This window comes from Ostrinia furnacalis, unplaced genomic scaffold (assembly GCF_004193835.3).
Source record: "Ostrinia furnacalis isolate ACB-3 unplaced genomic scaffold, ASM419383v2 OfSCF4125, whole genome shotgun sequence".
In the NCBI taxonomy this organism is placed as follows: Eukaryota; Metazoa; Arthropoda; class Insecta; order Lepidoptera; family Crambidae; genus Ostrinia; species Ostrinia furnacalis.
In genome coordinates, this window is record NW_021134364.1 from 81,595 (window position 1) to 92,183 (window position 10,589).

The window sequence follows — 10,589 nt, forward strand, 5'->3', positions numbered from 1 at the left end:
ATAGTCCAGTCATTTCGTCCGAAAAAAAGGCAAATAAAAGAAAATGAATTTGCGCTTCTAATTTTTTAATATGTTGTAGGGGATACCTAGAAAAGCTTAACTTGAGATTGTCGACCAAGCTTTCCAGGAGGCTTGTCGACCAAGCTTTCTCCTTTTCTAAGGAGCTTTCGCCGCTATCTTGGAAAACGCTTAAAATTTGTTTTTCGGCAATAACTCGGCTATCCGATGAGATTCGAAAATTTTTGTAGGACACATTTTGTAGCTTTCTTTGTGCTCTACAATAACGCCCGAACCATTTTTAGCGTATCATGCATCGTTATCGAGATATCGATCGATAAAGTCAAAAATTTTGGACACAATTTTTGTTTTTTTCTTTTTTTTTCTTTGGGTCTTAATAAATATGAAAAATTGTGGAATTCAAACTTGTAGAGCATATTCAGACCTACAATTTCCTTCTTGGATTTTTTTATGTTGGACAAAAATTACGATCTCCAGCGCGCCGCAAAGTCGGTGAATCCACACTCAGCGTCGAGCGCGCTCAAGTTAGTATATCGTATCGTGTTGAGTTTTTGCTGTGCGTAGTGTAAATCGAGGGTTCCGATATTCTGGGCAAAAATTTCGATATCTAGTTGGCTGTAAACTCGTTATAACGGCGTGCCCGCATAGAGCGTCCGTTGGAGTTGGAGGGGTCAGGTATAAAGGGACCCTTTTGTTAGGGTCTACGTGTTGAAACGTGTTCTTCTTTTCTCGGTTAGTTGCCTCGAGCCTTTCGAAGTGAGCACACGTGTTTCAACAATTTTGTGACCATGGGAGACTGTTTTATTTGTAAAAAAGCGTTAATCGACGACATTTATGTTGCTAAAAAAGAGCTGTTCGAACTCTCTTGACGGTGAGTGAGAAAAGAGGACATGTGGACCATCAACGCATGCTAGAAAGTGTCGAATCTGTGAGTGTGCATAGGGCGTGTTACAAGAATTATGCGAACGAAAGACTCGCGTCGTTTGTCGCTCGTCGAACAAAATCAGTCTCGGAAGAACAGGAACCTGAACCTGAACCGGAACCCGAACAACAACAGCAGCTCGAAGAGTTTACGGAGGAAGAAGATCTTCAGCCTGGACCATCCAAGCGAAAAAAGACATAAAAAAAGTCCATCGTTCGTGCCTTAATTTGTTGCTCTATGTACTTATTTTTTATCCCATCAATTTCCTGAACAATTTCCCATTCGATTCGACAACCGAGCGAGCAGCTCGCTCGACGCTGAGTGTGGATTCACCGACTTTGCGGCGCGCTGGAGATCGTAATTTTTGTCCAACATAAAAAAATCCAAGAAGGAAATTGTAGGTCTGAATATGCTCTACAAGTTTGAATTCCACAATTTTTCATATTTATTAAGACCCAAAGAAAAAAAAAACAAAAAACAAAAATTGTGTCCAAAATTTTTGACTTTATCGATCGATATCTCGATAACGATGCATGATACGCTAAAAATGGTTCGGGCGTTATTGTAGAGACACACACACACACACACACACACACACAAACTCTTTCCCTTTCTCTCACACTAATATGTACGTATATCGAATTTAATCGTAAAGTAACAACCACCACTGTGGTCTAGTGGTTAGGCCACCTATTTAGGACAGCCAATTCCTCTGTGGTTTAGGATTCCGAGTGAAGCTCGCTGATCATCCATCAGTTTCCATCAGGTCAGATGAAGGGCAAGAGATTCCTCGTTGTGGATAAAAAAATGTTCTGTTCAGTTATTGTCTTTAAATGTGTTCTACGTAACGTAAACATAGAGAATTGCAAACATCAGTTAGTCCTAAGAAAGACAAAAACATGTAACGGAATCTCCGACTCACCACTTTAGTGGAGCGATTACAGAAAAAAATGGCCTATTAAGTACATGTTTTTTTGTGTTATTATGAAAGTTCAGAAAACTGCGCAGTTTTTAAAATCATTTTGGACCTATGGAATTTCTTTTTTTTTTTCAAACTTTTAAGTTGAAAATTTTAGAATGTTCTGCTACAAGCATATTTTTTTTATGTTTCTAGCAAAAATTTTGTATCTTGCATCAAACATAGGAAGGTGATTATTTTTTTCAAACATTTGCAATTAATAGGGAATCTGTCAAAAAAAAGAAATTTGAGAAAAGTCAACCCAAAAAAAAGATAAAAAAATTTAAAGCCTACTAGGTCATAAAATTTGAAAAAATCACAAAATTAACGATAACTTCTAAACTACGAAAAATCGTAGAACATACATGGGGGTGAAATCGATAGGTCTAGCCCTCACCTATCACCTGCCTTCGACTTACAAGAAACACCCTGTATAGAAGCGGTGGTTGATCTCACCGTTGTATCCCGTACAATCTCGTGCTGGTGTGTGCAGGCGAGGGTGCAGGCAGCGGAGCAAGCGCGTCAAGGGTGTTTCTGAAGTCCTTTATTCGCCTAGAAGGAACGTGCTCCTACAGCCTATGATAAACAAAAGGTGCTCACCATATAGCAAAGCGGTGATTAATCTCGTCGTTGTACGGGAAGCTGGTGTGAGCAGGCGATCGCGCGGGCAGCGGCGCGAGCGCTTCGAGGGGCGGCGCGGAGTGCGCCCAACGCAAGTTCTTAATTTGATTCTGCTAAACTAGAGAAGGAGCGTTGTCCTGCAGTGGAAACATGACCTATGATAAACAAAAGGTACTGACCATATAGCGAAGCGGTGATTAATCTCGTCGTTATAAGGGAAGCTGGTGTGCGCGCGCGAGCGCGTCTAATGGCGTCTCCAAATCCTAAATCCTTCATTTGACCCTGCTAAACTATAGAAGGAACATACTCCTGGAGTTCAAACAAAAAGGTACTGACCATATAGCGAAGCGGTGGTTGATCTCGTCGTTATAGGGGAAGCTGGTGTGCGCAGGCGAGTGCGCCCAGCGCGCCGCCCGCTGGTGTCTAAAGTCCTACCATATAGCGAAGCGGTGGTTGATTTCGTCGCTATACGGGTAGCTGGTGTGCGCGGGAGATCGCGTGGGCAGCGGCGCGAGCGAGTCGAGAGGCGGCGCCGAGTGCGCCCAGCGCGATTCCTTCATTTGACTCTGCTAAACTAGAGAAGGAGCGTTGTCCTGCAGTGGAATCATGACCTATGATAAAGAAAAGGTACTGACCATATAGCGAAGCGGTGATTAATCTCGTCGTTATACGGGTAGCTGTTGTGCGCAGGCGAGCGCGCGGGCAGCGGCGCGAGCGCGTCGTTAGGCAACGCCGAGTGAGCCACCGTGGCATCGTCTCTGAAGTCCTTCATTTGATCCTGCTAAACTAGAGAAAGAACATACTCCTGGAGTTGAAGCAAAAGGCACTGACCATATAGCGAAGCGGTGGTTGATCTCGTCGTTATCCCTTTCAGCANCTATAGTTCAAAAGTTATTACGTTTTCTTTACAATAAGTAATTGGAAGAAAAAAAATTCTATAAAAAATATTTAAAAAAATCTCAAATTTTTTTTCGATAAAAATAGGTCTAGTTTCATCTATTTTCATATGTACACTTTAACGTGACTCACACTGTATAAAGAAGCTGAACCAACAACAATAGTATTTTTTATTTTATAATATTTATTTATACACTTTTATTTGTAAAAGTTAACTAATAAATCACTACGTGAAGCCTAGGTACATACAAATTTTTTAATACCAATGCATTGAAAGTTTAATACCTAGGTATATTTTTTTTAGTTGTGTATGCAACTAAGAAGGTAACAAATAAATTAAAGACAAAACTTTTTTTTACTTAAGTAGTATGTGTAATAATAAATGTTGGGAATTGAGATTTCCTCTGACCGGGGGCCCCTTCGGGCTGGGGGCCCGTGGCATTTTGCCGACTTGCCACCCTATAGTTACGCCACTGTCAGCTATGTAGAGCTGCAACTCTGCAAGTGACTGTTAATACTTACAAATCATAATAAGTACTAAGCGTTCTCAGTGGTTAGCCTAGTGGTAGAATTTAGATAGATTGGTTAGTAACTCTATTGTATTCGCCAATGAATGTTGGTCACATAGTATTTGGTCGGTTGATCTGAACTTTTGAATTCAGATAATTCTTCAGTATTCTTAAAGCCTTAAAATTTTCAGAAGCTTCTTGTTCACTTACTTTGTAATAGAATTACATTTTAAGCTGTTTTTAGTGAATAAATTGGTCTGTTGGTCAGAACTTTAGAATTCAGATAATTATTCAGTAACTTATTCTCAGCTTTAAAATTTTCAGTAGCTTCTTGTTCGCTTACTACGTAATAGCATGCAATAGCAGTGTACTTGATATCAGTCAACTTTAATCAAGCAATCAAAGATTTTTAACTGGTATGTTTAAAAAAAAAAGTCCTCGATTAACTTAATTGTTACGTCCAAACAATGAGTTACAATCTGAAAAACATGAGTCCAAAACCGTAACGTCGCCGATAAGAGCGCGCGCGCGCAAGTTCGCTAGGTCAGACGGCGTTGGCGGCGCGCCAGCGTGACACAACCGCGTGGCATGCGGTGTTTACGCGACGCGGGATTGTTGACGTTCTGCTACGATCGCCCATTCTTTTACGGGATATCGTCATGGATACGCCCCCTATCTGGAGAAGAACGTCAGTACCTTGCTAAATCAGTATTCTGTAATATTACGAGCGAAATGCTCCAAAGTTTCTCTAACGGCTTGATTTGCTGACCTTTTGTTTACATTTCCTTGGAAAACCAATGGTGTATAAATACGTAAATCAAGGGTTTTGACACTTTTTCACATTTTAATGATATTGACCATCAAGTCTAATTCTCGTTTAAAAGTGGTTCGTGTTTTGTTGAAGTTTGCCCGACCTTGGCAGTTGGAATTTCTATACTTTCAGCAGTGTCGTCTGCAAAAATATGTCACAACAGTTGCCTTTCAGAAGTCATAATATTTTAAACATTTTCTTTAATAATAATGTTAAACAGTTACGTATAGTTTACTCTCTGCCAAATTCTGCAACAGTTTGTCGGGAACTTTGTAACGTTGGGTATGCAGTGACGGAAATGCGTGAATTCTTCAGTTTTTTTTAAACATTCCAGTTTAAAATATTTTTTGAATTGGTAGAACATAAATATTCTCATTTGTGTAATGAGATGATGATTTTGCACCAAAATATGTACTTAATTAATGGGACGCATTGCTAAGTTCTGAATCAATATTTTATCATCATCATCATGACCATTTAGTTTCCTCTGCTGGAGAACTCTCTAATTTATCAGAGGCAAATGGAAGATTTGCCCTAAACTCCCCGCCCTGGCCAGATGGTTTTGATGTTACCATATTCCCTTAGTCGCCTCTTACCATCAATATTTACCAAGATTTTTTCTAACAGGGGATGTCCTCTCGGCGTATCCCGCATCACGAACCAGCTGTACGTATGTGGAGCCCACGCGCTTCCCGGCGCTGTCAAGGCTCTAAGGCCTGGCCTGATAGTCAGTGCAGCTCCAGAACTGCCCCCGCCTCCAGAAGACTATGTTCCCAGGCATTTTGTGCCACTGCTGGACACACCCAACTCTGACATGCACCCTTACATGGAACGCGTGGCCGACCTGATCAATGAGGTGAGTTAGAAAACCTGCATATTACCAGAATGAACATAGGCACCAGAAATGACACATACAATTTCACCACTTTAGACCCACTAGTAGTTCTCGTGCATGAATAAACTCTAGCTGCCATTACAGGATAGAATCTGGCAAGTGGAAAGTGTAAGATGAGTGGGATTTATAATGGCTATGGGCTATCCACATCTGATAGTCATTACTTTATAATGCTGGACTCAGTTTCGTTCCCTGCACAAACATTTGAATGCCACTCAATTTAGGTGGTCTAGTTTATATGATCCTGTCATTGAAGGATCTTGAAGTCTTTATAGGTTGCTCTAATGACGCCTCTTGTTGACAGGTAGCGACAAAAGGCGATATTGTCCTAGTGCACTGTGTGGCAGGCGTGTCGCGATCAGTCACGCTCTGCCTGGCGTATCTCGTCAAGTGGCAGCGCATGACCCTGAGAGACGCGTACCACCACATGAAACAAAGGCGGTAAGTGATTTGACACCTGTTTTGTTACACTTGTAGTTCTGCTATGATTGTATGACTGAGGACAGTCACAACTCGATCTAGGTTACTAAATTTCAACCCCTTTCACTAGTTTTATTTGGATTAACTTTTATTAGTAAAGACACATAATACGAATAGAAGTGTAATCAAGCACTCGTTGTCTTTTTTATTAGTTACTATTTTTGTTTAGAAGAGATATTTGTAATGACTGTTTTTGTAGTAAAAAGTGTTATCAACTCTTTCTAGTAGAAACTAATTTCAGGAAGTAAGGCCTCTTAAGACAAGGAATGAAATTGCTCTTGGTAGTAAAATGGTTCTTAAAAATTGCCCATATTTTGTTAACAGACCACAAATTCGGCCAAACACTGGATTCTTCAAACAGCTGATCAAATACGAAGAACGGTTGTTCAGCGAAGCCTCCGTGAAGATGGTCTACTGTGAAGCCATTGATAAGGAAATTCCTGACGTCTACGAACCAGATTATAGGGGGATGACATGGTTCCGACAGCGGTACGGGCCTATTGAGAAGAGTTGAATACGGGAGAGGCAAGTGATGCTGATGTATTGATTGATAGACCTAGATAAGTTTGATGACACAATGTCCTGAGCAAATTCTAAGTGATTGGCCTTTGAAATAGACTGCGTTTAAGTAGCGCATCCTCCGCGTCAATAGACTTCTAAACTTTTGAAATAAAATTAAGATAGGATCGATACAAACATCAAAACAGACAGTATCAGTGATCTGTTTTTTTTTCACTTTATCTATAGGTTTTGCACATATTAGTTTGACATGTGTGCGTTTAATTCTGAAGTAAATGATTACTAGTTTAATTGGCACTAACCACATGAAACATGGCGGTTGAAGTCACATTTTCATTTTTGTTAGAAAGTTTATACACGTTTGAAATTCTTGCAATGAAGCATCAACTCAGTTCGTGGGATCCGAGTATCTCCAAAAATGAGAATATTTCGTACATAATTACATTGTATGTAATGTTAAGCGCAGAATAAAATTTTAGATCTAGAATGATAAAAAAACAAGATATTTAAACGGCCGAATCACTGAAATGAAACTGTATTAATAAATAGGAGTTAGTATAAGAAAGAGAACTGAAGTATGTGAGATATTATTTAAGAGTAATTATCTTGGACGAATAAACCACTGGACACGAAACCTACAAGATTTCTAAGTAAACACGATCAACCACTTTTTGCGGGGGGAGAGGTTTGACAATTGTCAAATAATGACATTTAGTGCTGGGAAAAGATCGTAAATTTTTATCGATAGTTATGTAAATGAATGAATGAATGAATGAACCTAACGAGATAAATGAATTATGGATTGATTTAATATTGAAAGTTTCTTTAATTGAAAGACTATAATTAATTATTGTATCGTGTTTATTATAATGCCATTGGTAAATCATAGGTACAAATAATATTACAAATTATTCATATAGGTAGGTAACTAGGTGAAATATTTTTTGGCTGTGTTATCATTATCAAATTCGTAAAGCAATAAACAAGTAATATTCTGTTACGATCGACTGCTAACTAGCTTTTGGTCTCAACAAATGTTATAATCTGTCTCACGTCACGGACAAAAGTTTCATCAATAGCATATTTCTATACATTTCATGAAACACAATTTGATAACATTATGACAATGTATTGCTTTGTAGCGCTTGCAGTACGGATGCACTATCTGAGAATATTTAATTCTTATCTAATGTTGTTGATATTCTTATGTTTAGGTCATTCGAGAAGACCTCCTAGTACTTATTTCAGTTTTGAAGACGTCGGTATATCCTAACTTCATTGATTCCAGAGCAATTTCGCGTTTCCGCTGTAAGCTGGATATTATCTTTGGTCGAAGATGTGTACACAGGGTACCTATACTGTTGATGAGGGGTATTTCTTTTAGGGTTTTGTGCAGAATCGCGGAATATCCTGTCTCCTTGTTTTGCTTTCATAGATCGTTTCCTTTAAGTCTTAGAGTGGGTGCTTGTGCTTCCTCCTGAATAATGAGGTCTAAATGTCTGAGATTCAGAAAGAAGTCAAGTGATGCCGATAGAGTGGTTCTCATACAACCCATGGCCGCTATGTTTGCTAGGCACTATGCATGTTGTCGATATGACTTGCCCAGTTCAATTTATTGTCAAGGGAGATGCTCAGATATTTCACCTGTGTTGGTTTTGTTTTGAAAAGTTCAGTGGCCTAATTCACGTATCTTGACAGTCAAGATCTCTCTGATGTTCAGAAGTCGTCCCATTGAAAAACAGTTGATGACAGGATGGACCAAATCAAGTTCCAACCACCCCGGTATTTCACTAAACGTGAGGGGATGACACAGATCTAAAAGGTTCCACCTCGGTATTGCATACCGAAAATAAAACCTGTTAATGAAATAAAAAATAATAATTGTAGTCATTTGGCGTATTTTTGTGATGACATTATTAATATTTAGATGCAATGAAAAGTTTAAATTGTATGTTCCATCTGTGTGGATCTCATCATCTTTTGTTTCATGTGACTAAAATAAAGCCAAAAAATCAATCAACATCAAAAATATTTTATTCAAATTTGACCAGTATTTTGATGTACAACATATTTCAAAAAAGGTGTAATTATTACTTACATTTACTGGTGTGCTTGTTTTGTATGTTCCATCTATGTCTATCTCATAATCTTTTGTTTCATGTGACTAAAATTATCAAAACAAAAAAATCTATCAAAATCTAAAATTAATTTGAATAATTTCAGTTTCAGTTTGTTTGGTATATCGATAAACTTATCGACATTTTTCAAGCCCTTTACGTCATAAAAAATAAGATGTGAATGAATGAATGAAACCTATAATCCAACCAAATTAAATATGCTACATGTTTTAAGCATTTACATGTACAATGAGTACTTTTTAAAATGACGTAATCATATTTTGTTTACATATCAAATTTTATTTATTTTACGAAAAAATAGCTACTATAATAGATTTAAAATGTACTTACGCGTGATAAGAAACATTTCTTGTGTGACAGGAATAATTTTTGCAACAAAGTACGGCGCATTTACCCATTTTTCGTGATATTTTTACTCTTCGAGAGCTGGCGTCATACTGACAAAGTGACAACCTGACAACATTTACCATGGCTAATTTAGCCTTGGTAAGTGCTAGCGGGGTAAAGACGAAAACGTCACTCGTTACGCGTCCAGTGGTTTATTCGTCCAAGGTAATTATAGATTATGCAAGCGGATGGATGCAAGCGATGATAAAAGTAAGTTAATAAAGTTTATATAAATGACTGCAAATTAAAAGAAATAGTGAAAGATTGAATGATAGGTAAACAATTTGAAAGAACCAGATTTATAACTGCAAAATTATTTATATTAACTACTTTTTAAGAATGAAAAATAAAATCCTATAAAAAAGATAATGTAATTTTTGTAATTACTAGTACATGTAAAATGTCTTTATCTTTAAATAAATTATTTATTGTTACTATTAAAAAAACCAAAGCCACTATTATTTGCATGTTAGTCAACTTCACAAACTAAATAATTTCAAAATGTATAAAAAGATTTAAAAATTACATATCTATTGATAAGAAATGTGATAATTAATTATTTTATATGTTATATTTAAGTGATGTAAGTTTATATCATTACGTTATAATTATAAGTGGGACCAAATAAACATACATATTTAAAATTCCGTTTTATTTTTAGGGTTCCGTAGCCAAAATGGCAAAAACGGAACCCTTATAGTTTCGTCATGTCCGTCTGTCCGTCTGTCCGTCTGTCCGTCTGTCCGTCTGTCCGTCTGTCCGTCTGTCACAGCCGATTTACTCGGAAACTATAAGTACTACAGTGATGAAATTTGATGGGAATATGTGTTGTATGAACCGCTACAAAATTATGACACTAAATAGTAAAAAAAAGAATTGGGGGTGGGGCCCCCCATACATGTAACTGAGGGATGAAAATTTTTTTTCGATGTACATACCCGTGTGGGGTATCAATGGAAAGGTCTTTTAAAATGATATAAAGTTTTCTAAAAAACATTTTTCTTAAAGTGAACGGTTTTTGAGATATCAGCTCTCAAAGTCGTAAAAAGTATGTCCCCCCCCCTCTATTTTTATAACTACGGGGTATAAAATTCTAAAAAAAATAGAGGTGATGCATGCTAATTAACTCTTTCAACGATTTTTGGTTTGATCAAAGTATCTCTTATAGTTTTTGAGATAGGTTGATTAAATTGACATAATAAGTTTATTATATTTGCTGCTACGGAACCCTTTGTGCGCGAGCCCGACTCGCACTTGGCCGGTTTTTTTTTTTTTACTTCAAACCTTTCTTTAACTGTATTCAATTTTACTTGAAAAAAATTCGACTGTGTTAGATGCGACGCAGAAACAAAGATAAATTCTTTCTAGAAATAATTAACTATGTATATTTCAATTAGCATTCTAAGTTTATTGATAAAAATAAGTATTGGTTAT

The 10,589-nt window shown here is 37.5% G+C and overlaps 2 protein-coding genes and 1 long non-coding RNA gene across 3 annotated transcripts in view; 1 reads left to right on the top strand and 2 right to left on the bottom strand.

Annotated features, from left to right (window-relative positions):
- Nucleotides 1-3,291, bottom strand: part of LOC114358883 (ADP-ribose glycohydrolase MACROD2-like) — a 55,196-nt gene extending 51,905 nt beyond the window's left edge. Inside the window, exons 1-2 of the mRNA XM_028313045.1 lie at nucleotides 3,151-3,291; nucleotides 2,856-2,950 (exon numbers count right to left, since the gene is read on the bottom strand). Coding sequence (XP_028168846.1) covers nucleotides 2,856-2,950; nucleotides 3,151-3,291 — 236 coding nt within the window. The remainder of the gene's footprint in view (nucleotides 1-2,855; nucleotides 2,951-3,150) is intronic.
- Nucleotides 3,292-4,413: 1,122 nt separating this feature from the next.
- Nucleotides 4,414-6,625, top strand: LOC114358884 (dual specificity protein phosphatase 14). The gene is made up of 4 exons (XM_028313046.1): nucleotides 4,414-4,427; nucleotides 5,364-5,592; nucleotides 5,936-6,072; nucleotides 6,436-6,625. The coding sequence occupies exons 1-4, from the start codon at nucleotides 4,414-4,416 to the stop codon at nucleotides 6,623-6,625; spliced, it is 570 nt and encodes a 189-aa protein (XP_028168847.1).
- Nucleotides 6,626-7,836: 1,211 nt separating this feature from the next.
- On the bottom strand, nucleotides 7,837-9,136 carry LOC114358878 (uncharacterized). The gene is made up of 2 exons (XR_003656400.1): nucleotides 9,099-9,136; nucleotides 7,837-8,794 (listed from the first exon to the last, which is right to left on the bottom strand). It is a non-coding gene; the product is annotated as an uncharacterized LOC114358878 (long non-coding RNA).
- Between the last annotated feature and the right edge of the window lie 1,453 nt (nucleotides 9,137-10,589).

Coding starts and splice junctions, on each gene's coding strand:
- LOC114358884 (XM_028313046.1), top strand. Junction 5,593..5,935: donor TGGCCGACCTGATCAATGAG/GTGAGTTAGAAA, acceptor TCTTGTTGACAG/GTAGCGACAAAAGGCGATAT. Junction 6,073..6,435: donor CACCACATGAAACAAAGGCG/GTAAGTGATTTG, acceptor TTTTGTTAACAG/ACCACAAATTCGGCCAAACA.